At 37.3% G+C, this 23,553-nt stretch overlaps 1 protein-coding gene across 3 annotated transcripts; it reads left to right on the top strand.

Moving 5' to 3' along the window:
• The first annotated feature begins 2,531 nt into the window (after positions 1–2,531).
• On the top strand, positions 2,532–22,348 carry LOC106083624 (synaptotagmin-4). 3 transcript variants are annotated; one of them, XM_013246769.2, is made up of 5 exons: positions 2,532–2,787; positions 11,525–11,710; positions 17,396–18,612; positions 18,706–18,780; positions 21,011–22,348. In XM_013246769.2, the coding sequence occupies exons 2-5, from the start codon at positions 11,662–11,664 to the stop codon at positions 21,128–21,130; spliced, it is 1,461 nt and encodes a 486-aa protein (XP_013102223.2). In that variant the 5' UTR covers positions 2,532–2,787; positions 11,525–11,661; the 3' UTR covers positions 21,131–22,348. The 3 variants fall into 3 exon arrangements, with proteins under 3 accessions (XP_013102223.2, XP_013102222.2, XP_059220089.1); XM_013246768.2 differs by having other exon boundaries at positions 11,542–11,710; XM_059364106.1 differs by having other exon boundaries at positions 11,571–11,710.
• Positions 22,349–23,553: the final 1,205 nt, after the last annotated feature.

The following is a 23,553-nucleotide window of genomic DNA, read 5'->3' on the forward strand; positions in this document are numbered from 1 at the left end:
TTCGAATTTCGAACTGCGGAATGCTTAAAAATGTTCGAAATTCGAAAAAATGAAGGAGTTACAGCGTTGTTGGTCTTGAAAACTACTTTGAATTTTTACGCCCAAAATAAATTGGTTTTTGCTATGTTTTCCATAGCAACCTTTACAGTATCGCTTCATGTAGCACCTCTACGGAAAGAGATTTTCTTCACGAATCCAACGGTGTGCTCAGAATTTTGAAGTTCGCTAAACAAAGGATGTTACGGCTATTTCTATCTAACGTTGATTTTTTTGCATTCTTCGGATATTGATTATGCGATTTTGAGCTTGTTTCTTGAAGGAAAAACATAGGAGTTGCACAAAACCGAATTTTTTGCCATAATCTTCAATACTGTATACTCAACTCGAAAAATTTTTTCGCATCAAAAATTGAAAATTTTCATAAGGGGTTAGCCTTGTTAAAAAAATGCAAAAAAAAAAAATAAATGTGAAATTCCAAGTAATTCTGTTCACTTTACGAATCGTCTTCGAATTTCGAACTGCGGAATGCTTAAAAATTTTCGAAATTCGAAAAAATGAACGAGTTACAGCGTTGTTGGTCTTGAAAACGACTTTGAATTTTTACGCCCAAAATAAATTGGTTTTTGCTATGTTTTCCATAGCAACCTTTACAGTATCGCTTCATGTAGCACCTCTACGGAAAGAGATTTTCTTCACGAATCCAACGGTGTGCTTAGAATTTTGAAGTTCACAAAACAAAGGATGTTACAGCTATTTCTATCTAACGTTGATTTTTTTGCATTCTTCGGATATTGATTATGCGAGTTTGAGCTTGTTTCTTGAAGGAAAAACATCTTCAATACTGTATGCTGTATATATAATGTCATGTTTGTAATCTTCTCCCATATACCTTTCATTTTAATCCTTTATAGCCATGGTCGGCTGATATGCCCCTTAAGGGGTATTTGGGAGTGGGGCGACCTCCCATTATTTGGACCTATTTTTTTATGCCATATTTGTAATCTACTACCTATTTTAGGGGGTTTTGGGGTTGGGGCGGCCACCCAGTTACTTGGGGCCAAATTTGTAATATCAAATTCGTACTATCCTTGTAAAGACCTTTCATTTGAGTCCCATATTGTCCCGAGCGGTGCACTTTTATTTTTCGGTAGTACATTTGGGGTAAGGAGGGTCCGCCCTCCTTCCGATATCAAAAGATTATATAGCCTTTGTTTCCTTCTATATCAACCTACACAATCTGTAAAGCTAGCCGATTGAAATTTTGCACAAATACTTAATATTGATGAAGGTCGTTGGGAATTGCAAATGGGCCATTTCGGTTCGGATTTTGATATAGCTCCCATGTAAACTGATCTCTCGAGCCCCTAAAAGCCGCAATTTTTGTCCAATTTGGCTAACATTTAGCATATAGGGTTCTGTTATGACTTCCAACAACTGTGCCAAGTACGGTCCAAATATATGACCCATATAAACCGATCTACCGATGTGACTTTTTGAGCCCCTGGAAGCCGAAATTTTTTTCGGATTTAGCTGAAATTTTGCATGCAGTATTCTGTTATGACTTTTAACTACTGTGTTAAGTACGGTCCGAATCGGTCAATAACCTGATATAGCTCCCATATAAACCGATTTTCCGATTTGACTTCTTGAGCCCCTGGAAGGTAAAATTTTTTTCCGATTTGGCTGAAATTTTGCATGACTTCGAATAACTGTGTCAAGTACGGTTCAAATCGATCTATAACCTGATATATCACCCATATCAACCGAGCCCCCGATTTGATTTCTAGAGCCCTTACAAGCCGTACTTTTTGTCCGATTAGTGTTTTGTTATGACTTTTAACATCTGTGCCAAGTATGGTCAGTCTATAACCTGGTATAGCTCCCATATTAACCGATCTCCCGATTTGATTTCTTAAGTGTCCGATGTAGTTAAAATTTGGCACATTTTGCATACGGTGTTCTATTATCACTTTCAACAACTGTGCTAAGTGCGGTCCGTTTCAGTCTATAACCTGATATAGCTGCTATATAAACCAATCTCCCGATTTGACATCTTTTGCCCCTGGAAGCCACAATTTGCTCTGTTGTGACTTCCAACAACTGTGATAAGTACGGTCCCAAAAACCACAAAGTGTATTTTGTGTAAAATTTTAGCAAAATCCATTGTGGTGGGTTCCCAAAATTCAGCCCAGGCGAACTTACCACGCATTTACATGTTATTCTATATATGCATATAGATGTGTATTGAAACACAATGATGATGTAAAAAGTATTTGGAAATTGACATTTAATATATTATGCATTTGAATTTAATCGTTATGTTACATTTACGAAGATGTAAGTTTCGGAGGTGGAATTCTTTGCATTCCATGTGATTTCAACAGAGAGGGTAGTTAATAAAGTTATTGTAACTAACGTGAAGCAACGTAACATTGAGGTGGATTAGTAAAAGCGCCTGCGCGTTAATAACGATTTCCTTTGGTGGTGATTAGAGCAAACACAGGCACACACCACTGCAACAATCACCACCAATGATTGTGGCCAAAAGCGACAGTAACGGCAGAGAGTAAAAACTATTTCGAGATATTCACATTTGACGTAAAACAACGCTGCGGAGTGTTAATAGAGAAAAAAAGGCTAAAAAGTGAAGATAACCAAAAAAAGAAAAAAAAAAATACATACTGATAAAAGCAAGCAAAATTTAATAAAAAATATTCAAGACCCTATTTGAAAACACAAAGAATTTTGTTTCAAAGGGTCTTTTGAAAAATGTAAAAAGTGGAAATTGTAAGATTTTTTTTTTTCAACGGAATACTGCGTAGATTTTCTTTCAAAAGTACAGAAAAATAAACAGGCAAAAAGACCTACGACACATATGTGAAGATTTTAAAATAGAAAAAAATAAATGTAATCTTTCTGTGAACATATTGAAGAAAAATCAAGGAAATTGTTAGTGGGCTTAGCAAAAATGTATAACAAAAAGTGTTGTTGTCTTGTGTTTGTGTAACTATAAAGAAATTTTTTCATTGAACTTGAATAGTGAGGACACTCAAAAAAAAACCAAAAGAAATTCCCATGAGAAAGTGAAGAATTTTTTCGTATTAATCATCGTCAGAAAACACACGAAAATTCACCATTCTCCAGCAACTGTTGGTGGTGGTGGTGGGGGGGAAACGGAAAGCACCCCAACGAATGATTCATACTTAACTTATGCGAAGGCAATACCAATAATACCACGAAGTGTGCCTTTGACGAAGCAAAATAGCGAAAACAAAGCAGAAAGAGAAAAGGAGTCTAGGGAAAAAAGAACAATCTATGGCTTTAGTTGTGCTGTGGCAAAAAAAAAAAACAAAAAAATAGCACAACAAGAAATATGAAGCCTTAAAGGATAACTAAGACAAACCATAAAAAGTTTTTCAATGTCCATTTGGGAACCCGTACAGTGTGGTGCAAAAATGAAAAATTTTTGAAAACAAAATATTGCAGATATTGCAATAGTGTAGAATAGGCTGTGTGTAGGAAGAAATTATATAAATAATAAAAAGTTATATCAATAAAATGTGGTTTATAATAACAGTCTGGATTTCTATGCAAAATCAAAATTTTCCAATTTATTATTTGGAAAATGTGGTAGTATTTTGCAATAAAATTTAATTTTGTAAACATAAAATGACTTGAAAACTTCGTTTCCGCAAGCATACATACAATATACCAAAGCATTTATCAAATAATAGGTGGCAAATATTCAATTTTGCATAGTTATAATAAACAATGAAAGCTGGTAGCTATATTTGGAACCCCAATAAATAGCCAGGAAAATTTTTTTTCTATATTTGTCAGAGATACTTAAATGAGACTTTAAAGAGGGCATATTTTTTTATTAATTCGTCCTGGGGGATTTCGTAAATAATTGTCAATTTTTAAATAGCATTTTTTTATTTTATATTTCGTTATTCCTTTACCTGTCAGTTCAATGGACCTTATTTGACCCTGCCTGTTGTTAGACCCTTTGCTATTTGCTATTTGCCATTTGTTTTGCAATCAAATGAGTCACCTCAACGTCTAACGTTGTTGATACCATGCCCCATAAAAAATGGCTGGCAGACTTAATGTCTTTTAGACATAAGAAGAGACCAATTTCACTGCCCTTACCAATAACAGTTTGGTAAATTACAAACTCTGTAGTCTCACGAAACAAATTGCAAAGCATAGTGGATGGAGTTGGCGGCCATGACCAATTTTCATCTGACAAGATTGAAAAATTGGAAATTACAACCAATAAGCCTTACAACAAAAATGACTTGGTAGCAATTCCATGGCATGTCCTTTTGAAATGTCAAAGGCACGATATCCGAGCGATAAAAATTTTCATAAATGCTACTTATTTGTATAGGTTAGTTGGGAGTGCAAAAAACAAGTAAAAGCGTGCTAAGTTCGGCCGGGCCGAATCTTTTATACCCTCCACCATGGATCGAATTTGTCGAGATCTTTTCTCGGTATCTCTTCTTAGGCAATATCAAGTTATGGTCCGGCTTGGACTACAATTATATTATATTTTGGAGACCTGTGTAAAATGTCTGCCAATTCGAATAAGAATTGCGTCCTTTGGGGGCTCAAGAAGTAAAATAGAGAGTTCGATTTATATGGGAGCTGTATCAGGCCATAGACAGATTCAGACCATAATCAACAAGTATGTTGATGGTCATGAGAGGATTCGTCGTACAAAATTTCAGGCAAATCGGATAAGAATTGCGCCCCCTAGAGGCTCAAGAAGTCAAGATCCATGATCGGTTTATATGACAGCTATATCAGGTTATGGACCGATTTCAACCATACTTGGCACAGTTGTTGGATATTAAAATAAAACACGCAAAATTTCATTCCAATCGGATAAGAATTGCGCCCCCTAGAGGCTCAAGAAGTCAAGACCCAAGATCGGTTTATATGACAGCTATATCAGGTTATGGACCAATTTGAACCATAGTTGGCACAGTTGTTGGATATCAAAACAAAACACGTCGTGCAAACTTTTATTCCAATCGGATAAGAATCGCGCACTTTAGAGGCTCAAGAAGTCAAGACCCAAGATCGGTCAATATGACAACTATATCAAAACATGGACCGATTTGGCCCATTTACAATACCAACCGACCTACACTAATAAGAAATATTTGTGCGAAATTTCAAACGGCTAGCTTTACTTCATCGGAAGTTAGCGTGCTTTAGACAGACAGACGGACGGACATGGCTAGATCGACATAAAATTTCACGACGATCAAGAATATATACTTTATAGGGTCTCAGACGAATATTTCGAAGAGTTACAAACAGAATGACGAAATTAGTATACCACCCATCCTATGGTGGAGGGTATAAAAAACCGAATTAAGTTTCAACATGTATCGAGTATGCTTAATTTTTCAAACGATTTTTTTTTTCATAGACAGAAAAAAGCGTGCTAAGTTCGGCTGCCTCAATTCTTGGGTTTTGGTTCGGATTTATGGATTCTGCAAACAATCTATAGAAACTGAACTTAGTTGAGGCCATATTTTACTTTACTTTACTTTAATTGTCTATGACAGAACATTTGTTCCACTAGACGAATGTATTTGGGTTGCCCAAAAAGTAATTGCGGATTTTTCATATAGTTGGCGTTGACAAATATTTTCACAGCTTGTGACTCCGTAATTGCATTCTTTCTTCTGTCAGTTATCAGCTGTTACTTTTAGCTTGCTTTAGAAAAAAGTGTAAAAAAAGTATATTTGATTAAAGTTCATTCTAAGTTTTATAAAAAATGCATTTACTTTCTTTTAAAAAATCCGCAATTACTTTTTGGGCAACCCATAGAATAACGTTCTAAGCGCATCGATCTTCTGCGCTCATTTTATAATCTCTGACCCCCAGTTCAAAGTGTCTCATACCGCCATTACTTTACGTACCAAATTTCTGACAAACCGGCAAAAAGTTGAAGCTTCTAAAAACGGTATAAGGCTAATCGGGAGATGGACATCTTTGGGAGCTTTAACAGTTTATAGACCAATTTGGACAATACTTACCATGTAAGTTTAAAGTCATAACAAAACAAGGGCCAACAATTGCGGGTTCTAGGAGATCAAAAAGTCAAATCGGGAGATCGGTTCATATGATAACTATTGGGTTGCCCAAAAAGTAATTGCGGATTTTTCATATAGTCGGCGTTGACAAATTTTTTCACAGCTTGTGACTCTGTAAATGCATTCTTTCTTTTGTCAGTTATCAGCTGTTACTTTTAGCTTGCTTATGTAACAGTAAAAGTGTAAAAAAAGTATATTTGATTAAAGTTCATTCTAAGTTTTATTAAAAATGCATTTACTTTCTTTAAAAAATCCGCAATTACTTTTTGGGCAACCCAATTTATCAGGTTTTTGGGCATACTTACCACGGATGTTGAAAGTCACAAAAGAACGGCGGTATGAAATAAGGCTCCAATGCAATAAAGCCCCAAATGGAAAATGAAATAAGGCCCCAAAATGTTTTACATGAAACACAAAAAAAAAAACAATATTTGGGGCTTTATTTCATTTGTCATTGCGGGTTCTAGGAGATCAAAAAGTAAAATCGGGAGATCGGCTCATATGATAGCTTTATCAGGTTTTTGAGCAATTTGGACCATACTTACCACGGATGTTGAAAGTCACAAAAGAACGGCGGTATGAAATAAGGCTCCAATGCAATAAAACCCCAAATGGAAAATGAAATAAGGCCCCAAAATGTTATACATGAAACACAAAAAACAATATTTGGGGCTTTATTTCATTTGTTAGGGCTTTATTACACTTTAACAAGTAAAAGCGTACTAAGTTCGGCCGGGCAGAATCTTGGGAACCAACCACCATCGGTTCTGTTAAAATTTATACAAAATAAATGTAGTTGAAGGGCACATTTCTATTCTACATTCCAAACTTCTGCCAAACCAGCAAAAATTAAAGCTTCTATAAACCGAACATGGATGATCGAGAGACAGGTTTATGTGGGAGCAATATCGGGTTATAAACTGATTTGGACCGTATTTGGCACAGTTTTTGGAAGTCGTAACAGAACATCGCATGCAAAATTTCAGCCAAATCGGTCAAAAATTGCGACTTCAGGGGCTGAAGTCAAAAGGGGGGAGATATATCAGGTTGTTGACCGATTCGGACCGTATTTGGTACATTTGTTGAATGTCGTAACAGAACACAACATTCAAAATTTTAGCCAAATCGGACTTCGGAAATTGCGCCTTCCAGGGGCTCAAGAAGTCAAATAAAAAGATCGTTTTACATGGGAGTTATATCTAAATCTGAACCGATATGGCCTATCTGCAATCCACAACGACCCACATCAATATTAAGTATCTGTACAAGATTTCAAGCGTCTAGATTTACGCGTTCGATCTCTATCATGATTTCGACATACGGACAGGGGTCTTAGACGAATATTTCGAGGTATTACAAACGGAATGACGAAATTAGTATACTCCCATCCTATGGTGGAGGGTATAACAAGTATAAGCGTGCTAACCTCGAAAATTATTGCTTAATTTAATATAAATTAAAACCCCATATTTAGAAATGAAACCAAGCCCCAATCCTAATTTTTGAGGCTTTATTTTGTTTTGCTATAATTGTGGAGTTTCTTCACACAGGTGGCAAAATGTCTTATGGAATAATGCCCCAAGTTTTGGGTTCTTATTTCATTACATTTTGGTGTATTTTTTTCATTTCATTGCGGTCATATTTCATTTTAAGTTTTAGGGTCTCATTCCATTATGAAACAAAGCCCCATTCTTGGGTCTTTATTTCATTTGCCGTTTGGGGCTTTATTGTATTGGGGTCTTATTTCATATCGCATAATAGAACACTTCATGCTTAATTTCACCCAAATCGAATAAAATGTCAAATCTGGAGATTTGCTTATATGGGAGCTATATCACCGTACTTTTCACAGTTGTTAGTAGTTCTAACAAAACAATACGTTCAAATTTTAAGGCAAATCGGGCGAAAATTGCGGCTTTCAGGGGCTCCAGATGTCAAATCTAGGGATCCATTTATATGGAAGCTATATTCGGTTTTAGACCAATTTGAATCGTACTTGACATGGTTATTTTGAGGCTATAGAAAAACACTACATGCTGAATTTTAGCCAAATGGATAACTGTGGATTTAAGGGCCCACCAAGTCAAGTCGAAGGATCGCTTTTAAAGGGAGCTATAAACAAATATGAACCGATATGCCTTATTTGCAATTTCCAATGACCTACATGAATTTACTGTGCGGCAATCAGCTCAGGCCATGTTATGGGACGGTCTTCGTGGCAATGAACCTATCGAAGGCATTCAACACGGTTAGCCATGGCAAACACGCCCCTCCAGCAAGGCCTGAAATGCAGGGCCCAACATCGTAGAGTGAAACAGGGAGTTCCCCAAGACGGAGTGATATCTCCGACACTGTTTAACCTCTACCTATCCTCTATTCCATTCCCTCCTGCTGGCATTAAGATCGTACCATGGTAAGGCTAGGTTAGGTAAGAGTGGCAGTCCTTTACAGACTCAATTAGACAATTTTAAGTCCATTGTGATACCACAGTAGCGACAGACCAAGGCTTCTGGCGGGAATCGAACCCACGACCCCTGCACTTGTAAATATGCGTGTGGTCGCCAGTCGTTTGTGAAATTTAGAGATAAGAAGTCGAACCCTCTAAGGGTGAAACAGGGAGTTCCCCAAGACCTCTACCCTATCCTTTATTCCTTCCCCTCCAGATGACATTAAGATCGTACCATATGCGGACGAGTGTATGATCATGCCGTTCGCCCGCTATCGTGATTTTCACAGATGGCTAGATCGACTTATAATGTCAAGATAGTTAAGAATATATCCAGATCAATATTTCCAGCTATTGCAAAGACAATGACTAGTATACCATGTTTAAACTTCTCTTCCAAGTGGTTTCGTTAAGCGACAATCGGCTCGGACTCGGCATAAAGAAGAAGTGCCTTATCATTGTACTAAAGCTTTAATCGCATTTATCTTTCGTTCGACTAAAGAACATTCGAGCCCCACCAACTTCCTCTCAGCCTCCGATGGCATTCCATCAATTATACCAAGTTTCCTCATAGCCCATGAAAAGGAGGAGGATGCACCTTCATAGTCGAGGATGCACATACACAACAAACACAAGGGAAAGATTAACTCCGGTTTTGAATGTACATCGACTCTCTTATTCCCATCAAAATGACGAAGTTAGTATACCCCCATCCTATGGTGGAGGGTATAAAAGATGGGGGACAAGGCAGATCGGTGAGAGTATTGTCCTGTCAGGGCAAATGTGCTCTAGGCCCAGAAAGAAGTGTCCACCCATTGTTGTGTATTTTCTCCTGTGCATCTTTTTCCAGTCTCGACCTCACATGACCAGAGGGACCAGAGCCTTCAGTGCATCTAAACTGTCCATGTTTATTGCGGATAGGGCGCCGCTCCCGCATTGACATGTTCAAAGTGTCTTTGGACATTGGCCTGAAACACGCACACATCAGTCCAAAAGCCAATATGAATCCCTGAATACAAGGAATTCAATGAAGACTCATGCCCTAATCTAATTTAGAACTATTTGTGTATAAAGAGGGTCCTGGAAAGGGCGGGATACCCTCAGCCTAAACGTTGTGCAACCCGTTAACAGGGAAGTACTGCTCTGTCATATGATCTGTCATGCTGATATAATATATCGCAACGCCACTCTCCATGCCCCATCAGAACAGAAGAATGTCCTAAGTTTATCCAGTGACTGGTACCTGTATCCCTTAGTCTTAGAGCGATCTTCGTTGTCACAAAAAAATTCAGGTGCAAAAGCTAATGAGGGAGTATGGCATTCAGCGCTTCTTTCTGGGAACATTTCTATCGATACTTCTCGATCATTATACGGTGGGCAGAGATGTCTATAGTCCCATGCCGCACCATACGGCCGTATAAACGCCGTAAACATCCAATACTCATCCATCCTACCGAGTTGCGACAACAGAAGAGCGCTTTTAGTCTCATATTGATCCTTTCCCAGATGTTCCTTGTCCAGATTAGTTCCTTGTCAAGAAACACGCCCAAATACTTGGACTCCGTAGATATTGGGATCTCTACCCCATCCAGAACAGGTCCCCTGAAAACACATAGCATAATTTTCCTGATGAAAAGTATGAGTTCTGACTTTTTCTATGTGGCAGCTATTGCCAAATCCGGACCAATTTGGGCCTTATTGAATAAGGATGTCGAGAGGCCTAACAGCGAAATCAGATCATAAATTTTTCTTTAATGAGCCTAAGGCCATAAATCGGCAGATCGGTCTATAAGGGGGTTGTATCAAGATATAGTCCGATATAGACCATCTATGAACTTAACCTGCATATGGACAAAAAAAGAGTCTGTCTAAAGTTTCAGCTCAATATCTTTATTTTTAAAGATAAGCACAGACAGACGGACATGGCTAGATCGTCTTAGAATTTATATACTTTATAGAGTCGAAAATTAATATTTCAATGTGTTGCAAACGGATTGACAAAATCCCCATCCTTCAGTGGTGGATATAAAAAGGAGTTCGGTCTATATTAAGGTTAGGTCAAGAAATGATCCGATATAGCTCGTCTTTGAACTTACCCTCCCTAGACTAGAGTTGTCACAATAATTAATAGGTAGCGAAAAATAACCTATTCTTCTATTGTAATTCTGCTTGTTGTTTTCATTTTGCACAATACTGTACCAGTTCACAAGTGATATACTCCGCATATACAGTGCCTACGCATTTTCGCATACATTTTCAAAACAATAACAAAAAGCCTAGTACAGATGTAACACGAACAACAACATAAAAGTAGAAGGAAAAGCAATCAAAAACACACGCAATGGGAAAGGACGTGAAAGCAAAATCGCAAATCCTTTCAAAGTCACTTAGTAAATGTCGTGTCGAGTGTGTTTATGGTGTAAAATTGTTTCGAGTCAATACAACCATTCAAATACACTCATACTTCCCCTTTTTTACCCTTCCCACACAAAGTGAACTAAGTGTGGTGAGATTAAAGAGAGATACGCACCATATGGCGCATGATGATGTGGTATCAAATCCCAGTGAATGCCAAATAAATTGACTTGTTTTGTGTACTAATTTTAGCATAACTTTAGGCTGTACAGTAAGTTGAATTAACATTCTTCCCATATTCTAACATACCGTATTCTCAAAGCTTTGCAGATGTTGTTGGTATTCAGCTTAGGGTATAGCGTAAGTGAGAGAGAATACAATATAGCATACTTTTAGGCATTTCGAAAATGATTTCCTCTATTACGAGTTGTTTTTGGTGATTTGTTTTTGTCTTTACATTACTTTTGATGCTGTTCATTTACGCGACAACGAAAGCTTTTCATTTAACCAAAGATAACGAAGGCGACTAAAAGACGACTACATTATTTGGCGTATAGAGGAAACTAATATTACCGTGTTTTCATGTTTTTTTTTTTTTGCTAACCACAAGAATAATATTTACCATAGATTTTCCTGTTGACATATTTCCACATCAGTCGAGAAATTGAAAGAACCGAAATTTGAAAAAGACTATTAAGAAAATTTGGATTCGAATAATAATAAAAAAAAAAATAATAAAGCTACAAAATGGGAGACGAATATACCAATAATCCTGATATAAGCGCAATGACAACAAGTAAGTGAGAAAAGTATTTTAAACAAATTTTATTTCCAATATTTATATTAAAATTTTTTTTTTGTATTTTTTGTTTTTTGCATTAGAAATTGTTACTCAAGTTTAAGATATTTTAAGGAAATATTTCACCAGTATATACATGATTTTTTTGTTGTTGCTGATTTTTTGGCTATCATTCCTAATTTATGCAAAAAGTTTTTTTTCCGGGATGAGAATTGAGTGGCTGTTTCTTGACGCAGTGATGGAGGATGGGGGTTGTTTTTATTTCTGTTTCTCTCTGTGATTTTTTCTTCTTCTTCTACTTCATTCAGTGAAAATGCGAATGAGATGTCACAAGGGATGGTTAGGCAAATTTAGTTGTGATTTTGTGATGTTTTATTTATTATTATTATTTTTTTGTTAATTTATTTATAATTTTCTAAATATAAATAATATATATATATATTTTTTTTTAATTCAGACAACTAATTGTTTAACCAAATATGTATATCCATATTTTGTAAATGTGATTCATGCGTCACAACTCCTTATGCTTTTTTTTTGTTATTGCCAACCAGCCACATCGTCCTACATATAATGGATTCTTGGCACGATAAGCTTATTTCTTGGTTTTATTGTCGATGAACAAGATTCCTGGTAATATATAATAGAATTTATTAGTTTTATTATTTTCTTAATTTTGTGAAATTACTTTTTTCATTACAATGGTATGAAATGTGAATGTTTCAAATAAACATTCAAATCACCAATTTTGTAGTGATGGAAAACTTTCGAAAATGAAACCAAGGAAGTATAAGTGCTTAAAGTTTGGCTGCGTCAAATTATATATACTGTTTACCATGGCATGAGGCCACCGTAGCGCAGAGGTTTACATGTCCGTCTATGAAACTGAACGGATTCGAATCCTGGCGAGAACATCAGTAACAAGTAAAGCGTGCTAAGTTCGGCCGGGCCGAATCTTATATACCCTCCACCAAAGATCGCATTTGTCGAGTTCTTTCCCGGTATATCTTTATAAGCAAACAAAGGATAAAAGAAAAGAATTGTGCTAATTGAATTAAATGTTGGAGACCACAGGAGAAGCCTTTGTGTAAAATTTCAGCCAAATCGAATAAGAATTTTGACTTTTATGGGCTCAAGAAGTAAAATAGGGAGATCGGCTTATATGGGAGCTACGTAAGGCTAAAGACCAATTCAGACCATGTTTGACACGTATGGTGGAGGTCGTGGGAGGAGCCGTTGTACAAAATTTCAGTCAAATCGTATAATAATTACGCCCTCTTGAGGCTCAAGAAGTCAAGATCCCAGATCGGTTTATATGGCAGCTATATGTGGTTATGAACCGATTTGAACCATATACGGCACAGTGGTTGGAATTCATAACAAAACACCTCATGCAAAATTTCAGCAAAATTGGGTAGGAATTGTGCTTTCTAGTCGGTCAAGAAGTCAAGATTCAAGATTGGTTTACATGACAGCTATATCAAGTTATAGACCGATTTCAACCATAATTGGCACAATTGTTGGAAATCATAACAAAACACCTCATGCAAAACTTCAACCAAATTGGATAAAAACTGCGTCCACTAGTGGCTCAAGACGTCAAGATCCCAGATCAGTTTATATGGCAGCTATATCAGGTTATGAACCGATTTAAACCATGCTTGGCAAAGTTGTTGGAAGTCATAACGAAATACGTCATGCAAAATTTCAGCCAAATCGGATAGAACTTGCGCCCTCTAGAGGCTCAAGAAGTCAAGACCCCAGATTGGTTTATATGACAGCTATATAAGGTTATGGACCGATTTAAACCATAATTGGCACAGTTGTTGGAAATCAGAACAAAACACCTCATGCAAAATTTCAAACAAATTGCAAAAAAATTGCATCCACTAGTGGCTCAAGAAGTCAAGATACCAGATCTGTTTATATGGCAGCTAAATCAAAACATGGACCGATATGGCCAATTTACAATCGCAACTGACCTACACTAATGGGAAATATTTGTGCAAAATTTCAAGTGGATAGGTTTACTCCTTCGAAAATTGGCGTGCTTTCTACAGACAGACGGACGGACGGACTAATCTAGTCATTCCGTAATATTCGTCTAAGACTTAAGAGGTCGAACTCGTAAATCTAGCCGCTTGAAATTTTGCACAGGTACCTAAAATCGATGTAGATCATTGGGGATTGCAAGTGGGCCATATCGGTTTAAATAGATATAGCTCCCTTATAAACCTATCCCACGATTTCACTTATTGAGCCCCTGGAAGCCGCAATTTTTTGTCCGATTTGGCTGAAATTTTGCATGTAGTGTTCTTTTATGACTTTCAACAACTGTACCAAGTACGATTCGCACCGGTTTATAGCCTGGTATAGCTCCCATACAAACCGATCCCACGATTTGACTTCTTGGGCCCCTGGAAGCCGCAATTATTGTTTGATTTGGCTGAAATTTTGCTCGTAGTGTTCTTTTATGACTTTCAACAAGTGTGCCAAGTACGGCCCGAATCGGTTTATAGCGTGGTATAGCTCCCATATAAACCGATCTCCCGATTTGACTTTTTGAGCCTATGGAACTATGGAAGCCGCAATTATTGTTTGATTTGGCTGAAATTTTGCTCGTAGTGTTCTTTTATACCTTTCAAAAACTGTACCAAGTACGGTCCAAATCGGTTTATAATATGGTATAGCTCCCATATAAACCGATCTCCCGATTTGACTTCTTGAGCCCCTGGAAGCCGCAATTTTTTTCCGATTTGGCTGAAATTTTGCTCGTAGTCTTCTTTTATGACTTTCAGCAACTCTGCCAAGTAGGGTCCGACCCGATTTGACTGCCTGAGCCTTACAAGCCGCAATTTTTGTCCGATTTGGCTGAAATTTTGCTCGTAGTGTTCTTTTATGACTTTCAAGAACTATGTCATGTACGGTCCAAGTCGGTCTATAACCTGATTTGGCTCCCATATAAACAGATCTCCTGATTTGACTTCTTGAGAACCTGGAAGCCACAATTTTTATCCGATTTGGCTTAAATATTGCATGCAGTGTTCTATTACGACCTCCAATAACTGTGTCAAGTACAGTCCACATCGGTATATAACCTGATACAGCTCCCATATAAACCGATCTCCAGATTTGACTTCTTAGCCCCTGGTAGCCACAATTTGTGTCCTATTTTGTTAAAACTTTGCAGTAAGTGTTCTGTTATGAATTCCAATGATTGTGCAAAGTACGGTATTGTTTTGTTACTGTGCCATGTACGGTCCAAATCGGTCTGCCGATTTGACTTCTTGAATCCTTAAGCTGCAATTTTTGTACGATTTGGCTACAATTTTGCATTTGGTGCTCTGTTACGACTTCCAACAACTCTGCCAAATACGGCCCAAATCAGTTTATAATCTGATATAGCTCCCATGTAAACTGATCTCTTCATCATCCTTGTTCGGTTCCTAGAAGGTTTATTTTTTGGTGGTTTGACAGAAGATTGATAGGTAGAATAAAACTATGCCCTTCAACTAAATTTATTTTGTATTAATTTTTTAGCAGAATCCATGGCGGTGGGTTCCCAAGATTCGGCCCGGCCGAACTTAGGAACTTGTTTTTTGGTTCTTAAGGGGATGAAATAATCAATAACGGTTTGGTACTAAATTCAATAACGGCTTGGTGCTAAAACCAATTTTTGATTGGTATTAACGCCAATACCAGTTCGGTAATAAGGCTAATACCGAACGGTACTAATCATTTTATGTTTCATCCATACCACCGGTATTGTTTTTGTACCATACGGTGTTGCTTTACTATCAATACCGTATGGTACTGAAATGAGCCCGTTTGGTATAAACTTTGGGTGAAGCAACTGTGACAAGTATGGCATGACTATGTCGAAAACCTGATTTAGCTCCCATTGGTTTATACCAATCTCCCGATTATAATTTTTGAGCCTCTAGATAACGTAATTCTTATCCGATTTGGCTGAAATTTTACACAATGCCCTCTAACATATGTGGCAAGAATGGAATGAACCGGTCTGAAACCTGATATAGCTCCCAAGTAAACCGAGACTATTCCAGGCATCAGACCCATAGACAGCCGCCTCTGCTACTAGACCTAATGGGGCAGTGGATAGAGTATAAGAGCAGGTCACACCATCGCGTTATAATCGAGGTGACGATGGAAAACCTGGAAGGAATGGAAGAGGTTAGATTAGTCTTACGTGGAAGACGTTTTCGTCTATTGTGATACCATTGGAACAGGAGAAGGAAGATGCCTTCTAGTTCCAAGCGTTGAACCATCCAGATCGCTTTAAAAAGTCCAACAACTTGCGAATGTTCACATCCGCTAAATCAGACAAGTTCTCAAAGAAACGAACCTAAAGTGAAACTCCTTTTCCCAGCCAGTGCGGGGCATATACACAGCAGATGTTCTATAGTCTCTTATTGCTCGACGTCCTCAAAGCTTCGGCAAAAGTCGTTAAGGGCCCACCCCTTAAACTGTCAAAATGTTTTCCCATCTGACAGTGAGCTGTCATGGCGGACATAATGACTGGGATGTCCGTTCTAGCCAGTGATAGTAAAGCGGTAGACCTCTTCAAGTCTAGGCCAGGTCACATAATTGTGGAATGGCACAATTTTGGCCCGATTTCTACAAAATTTAACGTGAGTTGTTTTATTTAAGGTCCCAATGCGAGTGCAAAATTTCATATAAATCCAACTAGATTAAGACATAGCTCCCATATATATCTTTTGTCCAATATGGTCTTTTAAGGCTGTAGAAGCCACTATTTTAGTCCGATCTAATCCATTTCTCGTGGATAGTCTCGGAAGTGTCCTCAGTTACCTTTGTACGATAAAGTCCTCATATACCATAGATTTCGTATCATTATTTTTGAGATTCTTTCATTACGAGTTTCCAGAGAATCGTCGAGATTATCCCTTATACGACGTTCCAGTGTCAAAGAGGTGACTATCGATCATATCTTTAAGGTATTAAATGCTCCCTCTATATGCAGGCAGAGCAGCCATGGCCCTATCCTTGAATCGCAGAAATGCCAATCAGCCTATCCAGTTTTTTTTGAGTAAAAATGTTGACAAACTCTTAGAGACAAACCCTGACCTCTCTCTATGCTCTTGGAATACGTATGCGGATAATGTGGGCAATGCCAAGCGATTTCTGCAGGGGTGCCGCTATGATTCCGTCCCATTTAAATGGCTTGAAAATTTGTCCTTTGTGCAACCTAGATACCAGTGTACCTCAATTCTCCAATGAATTTCGCCCCGGAACTCATTTTCGATCTCCTCGTCTCCTTCTTGAATCTGCTCATGGCTTCTCTTCTTAAAGAGCCTGTTGACTTTTTTCTGAGTACCGCGGAGTTACACGCTTTGGACATGCTTCAAGAAAAACTTTCTTCAGCCAATCCGCAACAAGATCCACTATGCTGCTTTGATCCCCTGCATATGCCCAGAAGGATTCCGGCTTCTGCATATATTACCAGAAATTCTCTTGGTAGATTTTTCTTGGATTTTTGTATGGTGTCGTCCTTTATTTCTATATTGTATTTTTTTTTTTAATTTTTTTATAATTAATCATGCACTTTATCACCACTTATAGTTCAGATTTTTTTTACTTACAACAGAAAAAGTTATTGTTATGGCTTTTTAACTTATCCCTATGATTTTTTGCTTTCAGTACTTCCCGCTATTTTGGGCCTGGTATCGGCCGGTGCCCTTTGGGCAGTGGCCTGCATATGTGCCCGGCAGATGAGAGCTCGCAATCGCAAACAGAATCAGCATGATGCCACATTTCCCTTCCAGCCGACTCGACGTCCGACAGCTGTTCGTTCGCCAAGTGGTCAACCACCTCATTATCTAAAGAAATCACCATCACCCACGGGCACTAAGCAATTGGGTATCTTGCAGCCCATGCCGGACCAGAATGCCTCCTCGCCCATATCACCACAGGCTGTGAAATACATGGAGGAGGATGAGATCAAACCCAAACAGGCAAAATACAATGGCAGCGAAAAGTTATCACCCATGGAGGCAAAGAGTCCCGCTGGCAGTGGTGGGGCTAATGGCAATGCCGGCGCCAATGCTAGTGGTGGCAGGGTCAACCAAGTTGCCACCATGCAAGAGTCCTTGATTAGCAATGCCAGCGGTGATATGCACATGGAACAATATGGAAAACTTGGTTCGATTTTCTTCAAATTGCGTTATTTGGCCGAACGTAATGCCCTTATGGTATCGATTATACGTTGTCGTGGTCTGCCCTCCAAGAGCAGTGGCAACAATGCGGCCAATGCCTCGACCAGCAGCAATGCCAATGATATTCCGGCCGGTATGAATGGTCGCACCCAGGCCGCCACCGATCCCTATGTGAAATTGCAATTGCTTCCCGACAAACAGCACAAGGTCAAGACCCGTGTGGTACGCAACACTCGCAATCCTGTCTACGATGAAGATTTCACTTTCTATGGCTTGAACATCAACGATTTGCAAAATATGTCCCTGCACTTTGTCATCTTGAGTTTTGATCGTTATTCACGTGATGATGTCATTGGCGAAGTAGTCTGCCCTCTGTCCACCATTGAGATTGGCGATATCTCAAAGGAGGCATTGTCCATTAGCAAGGAAATCCAACCACGCAGCTTGAAAATACGCGCTCAAGGACGCGGCGAACTTTTGATTTCACTATGCTGGCAGCCAGCAGCTGGTCGCTTGACAGTTGTGCTTTTGAAGGCCCGTAATTTGCCACGCATGGATGTGACCGGTCTGGCTGATCCCTATGTCAAGATTTATTTGTTGTACAATGGCCAACGTATTGCTAAGAAGAAGACTCATGTCAAGAAACGCACACTGAGTCCTGTATTCAATGAGAGCTTTGCTTTCGATATTCCAGCCGCAGAGGTATGTCTGGAGTGGGGGAGAGAGAGAATATATTTATACGTTGTATCGATAATGTTCAAATGTTTCAATTCGTTTTTGTGTGTTTAATTTTAGGGCACTGGTGCCACATTGGAAGGAGTGTCACTTGAATTGATGCTGCTGGACTGGGATCGTGTTACCAAGAATGAGGTAAGTAAAAGAAAAGCTGAACATTTTTTTATACCATTCTACTACCCTTTGAAAACCAATAAAATTAGCGAATTTTATCAAAAAGAATGAAATTTTTAAAATTCTGGGGGCGGGCTTAAACTTTTCTGGGAGGCGCTTAACCCACCCCACAGAGGTCTTTCTATGCTTATGGCTGCCATATAAATCGATCTTGAATCTTGACTTCTTGAGCCTCTAGAGGGTGCAATTCTTATCCGATTGGAATGAAATTTAGCACGACGTGTTTTGTTATGATATCCAACAACTGCGCCAGGTATGGTTCAAACTGGTCCATAGCCTGATATAGCTGCCATATAAACCGATCTTGGTTCTTGACTTCTTGATCCTCTAGAGGGCGCAATTCTTATCCGATTGGAATGAAATTTTGCACGATGTGTTTCGATATGACTTCCAACAACTGTGCTAAGCTAGGTTCAAATCGGTCCATAACCTGATATAGCTGCCATATAAACCGATCTTGAATCTTGACTTCTTGAGCCACTAGACGGCTCAATTCTTATCCGATTTGGCTGTAATTTTGCATGACGTATTTTATTATGACTTTCAACAACTGTCAAATCGGTTCATAACCTGATATAGCTGTCATATAAACCGATCTGGGATTTTGACTTCTTGAGCCTCTAGAGGTCGCAATTATTATCCGATTTGCCTGAAATTTTGTACGACGGATCCTCTTATGACACCACTACTGTGGTACAGGGTATTATAACATAGGGCATTTGTTTGTAACACCCTAAAGGAAGAGAGATAGATCCATCGATAAGTATACCGATCGACTCAGAATCACTTTCCGATTCGATTTAGCTATGTCCTGTCTGTCTGTCTATCTGTCCGTTTGTCTGTCCATCTGTCCATGTTAATTTGTGTATAAACTAGAGGTCGCAATTTTCATCCGATCGTCTTCAAACTTGATATGGGCATGTTTTTTGGCCTAGAGACGAAGCCTATTGAAATTGGAAAAAATTGGTTCAGATTTGGATATAGCTTCCATATATATGTTCGTCCGATTTCCAGTAATAATGCAATAAAATGGTCATTTGTCAACCGATTCTCTCGAAATTCGATAGGAAGGATTTTCTTATGACTCTCAATACTACTGGTGAATTTCATAGAATTCGGTTCAGATTTGGATATAGCTCCCATATATATGTTCGTCCGATTTCCAGTAATACAGCAATAAAATGGTCATTTATTGACCGATTCTCCCGAAATTTGGCAGGAAGGATTTTCTTATGACTCTCGTTATTAATGGTGAATTTCTTACAATTCGGTTCAGATTTGGATATAGCTCCCATATATATGTTCGTCCGATTTCCAGTAATAATGCAATAAAATGGTAATTTGTCAACCGATTCTCTCGAAATTTGGTAGAAAGGATTTTCTTATGACTCTCAATACCACTGGTGAATTTCATAGAAATCGGTTCAGATTTGGATATAGCTCCCATATATATGTTCGTTCGATTTCCAGTAATACAGCAATAAAATAGTCATTTGTTAACCGATTCTCTCGAAATTTGGCAGGAAGGATTTTCTTATGACTTTCAATATTACTGGTGAATTTCATAGAAATCGGTTCAGATTTAGATATAGCTCCCATATATATGATTGTCCGATTTGCAGTAATTCAGCAATAAAATGGTCATTTGTCAACCGATTCTCCTGAAGTTTGGCAGGAAGGATTTTCTTATGACTCTCGTTATTAATTGTGAATTTCTTAGAAATCAGTTCAGATTTAGGTATAGCTAACATATACATATATATCTCCCGATTTTAACTCGTAGACCCACTGCAAGCGCATTTATTGACCAATCTTCCCAATTTTTTTGTACAACGCTTTCCTCGACGAGTTCCACAATATCCATAAAGTTTGGTCCAAATCGGTTCAGATTTAGATATACAATAGCTCCCACGTATTTATTTGTTTGTCAGATTTTGGATAATTTGTTGTCATTTCGAGCAAGGCAAATACATTTTGAACATATTTGCCTTGCTCGAAATTTGATACAGGAATTTTAATAATCTATTTGGATACATTATCCGAGGTCCATCAAATTTGTTTTAGGATTCAATGTAGCCCCGCCTTTTGTGTTTTTATAGGGTAGGTGTAGGGTATTATAAAGTCGGCACAGCCCGACTTTTGCCTTTCCTTGCTGTTTTCTAATATGTTTTTTAAAAAAAACTTATTTAAGGTAATTGGACGACTTGAACTTGGCGGACCCAACTCAAATGGTACAGCTTTAAATCATTGGAATGAGGTGTGCAATTCACCACGAAGACAAATTGCCGAATGGCATAAATTAAACGAGTAAGTTGCCCCCTCCCGACCCCACCACAAAGGAGGGTAACAACAACAACAAAAAAAAAACCCAAAACGATAAAAGAATTTCCAAATACTGAAAGACACAAAGATACAGTATGAAAATACTAGAGAAAATATACTTATACATAATAAGTCATATATAATGATGATGATGATGATGATATATACAACATATATATAATTATAAGTAAATGAAAAAAAGCAACAAAAAAAAAAGGATCTTATAACCCAATATAAAGAATTTCAAAAGCGAACTCACACATACAAATTCACAAAAACAAGAAGAAATTTTTACACTGAAAACCAAACTCAACACCCCACACCGATGCTGACAGGATATCGTGCATAGTATATGTAAAGAATCCTGTATATTATTCAAACATACAAGACCACAACACAACCGATGAAGAAGAAAAAAAGAAAACTCTATGTAAAAAATTAAGAGAAGAAATGAAAATTCTTATATATAAAAGAGTATATATATATTAATTAAATAATATTAATAAACCAAAAACGAAATATATATACATACTTATTTATATATATATATATATATATAAATATACCATGATATTATGAGACACAAAACAAATGAAACATTTACATAAACTCAAACTCAACCCAAAAAAAAAAAAAAAAATGCTATAAGAAATTGTATTCCAAAATTTCAGTTATTTCGATATTATCTTGAGAATAAGTTTCCCTAAAATCTTAAATAATATGAGTAGTAGTCTGTTGCAAAGGAGCAAAAAGGATATATATTAATGAAAACATACACACACACACACATACACACAAAGAAAACACCCCCACGAAAAAGAAGATGTACAACCTTATCACAGCGGCTGATATCACATCAAACATTTTGAAATGGAAAGAAACTCAGTAAGAAAAAAATGTTAAGGATGTGTTATAGCCTCAAGATATTGAAGATATTTTTGTAGAATGTTTTGTTTTTTCTAATTATTATTTGTTTACTTAGATGATGATAATGATTATTAGCTATAAGAGCATAACAAATGAGTATTAATTATGACATATTTTTGTTTTAATGTTTTAACATAAGAATCGTTTCAACATTGTAACATTTGAAAAAGCAAAAGAAAAAAACAACAACACTCACACAAAAAACCAAACTGACAAACCAATATTTGTATTATATAAAAAGGAAGGCTAAACAATATAAAACCAAAATCAAACTGCTTAAGATTCCCAAACTCCCACACAAAATTAATGTTTATATATAAAATGCGAAACAAAAATACCTAAAAGCCTCCCCCCTCTCAAAAAAATACAACAACATACAACTTAAACTAAATGTATTATGTTTCCACAAGAATTTGTAAGCAAACCCAATATACTACACCCAATACTAGGAAATAAAATAGAGCAAGGGCATTCGCAGCCACTCTCCTCACATCCAACACAAGGTAAAAACGAAAGAATTCCCAGAAAAAAATTAAATGTATGTGTTAGTAAAAGACTTAACTCAGTAATCAATCCTTTCATTTCCTTAACAAATTCCTTGAACCCTTAACCTTTTCTCCTATCCACTTCCTGCCCTACTAAACAAACTTAGACAGCGAGAGAAGTTGTAATTGTATTAGCGTAACTTATACTTATATGCAATTAGTTATAAGATCCTGACCTCTTCCCTCCAATACACAAACACACACACATACACAGAAGGAAGCATACATATATCTAGCAAATCTTGTACTTTTTCGCAAACTCTTAACCAAGTAGACCAACTCAACAATCTAACCTTTCCTTCATCATAAAGTATCCTCAGATACTCTTCTAACACTAAAACTTACAGCAACTTACTGATAAAAACTTACTGATGACGATGACAAAGAACTATACCAACTTACCCAATACGAAATGAGAAGTTCCGCAAATGTGTTGTCGTCATCATTGTCACCTCTTATTATCGATCACACAAAACGTAAACGTATTACAAAAAGAAAAAAAAAATTGAATTGTATTATTGCAAATAATTTCGTTTAGTCTTTACTTTACTTTACTTTGATTAATAAACAAATTCAGATATTTTTGTTTTGTTAAAATAATACTGCGTTTTGTTTTGCATTCAAAAAAAAAAAGGGGAAGGAAAAAGGAAATGGAATGGACTAGTCTCTAATCGTTGTGTATTAGTTAATGGCCACTCAATTGTATCATTGCTTCCACTCTATATTTGATCTACCCATGCCCTGCGATTCAAAGTATGAGAATAGTGCAAATACCGAGTGGAGAGTTAGTTTCAACTGGATTTAATTGAAAATATGCTAATTTTTGTGAAAAGTGTGCTGTTTGAACACACCCTCAATTTCGATGCAACATAGTTCAGATATTCAATTAAAAAAATGATTAAAAATTTTATAGATTTCCAATTAATTATAACCTACACCA

The sequence above is a fragment of the Stomoxys calcitrans genome, chromosome 2 (assembly GCF_963082655.1).
Source record: "Stomoxys calcitrans chromosome 2, idStoCalc2.1, whole genome shotgun sequence".
In the NCBI taxonomy this organism is placed as follows: domain Eukaryota; kingdom Metazoa; phylum Arthropoda; class Insecta; order Diptera; family Muscidae; genus Stomoxys; species Stomoxys calcitrans.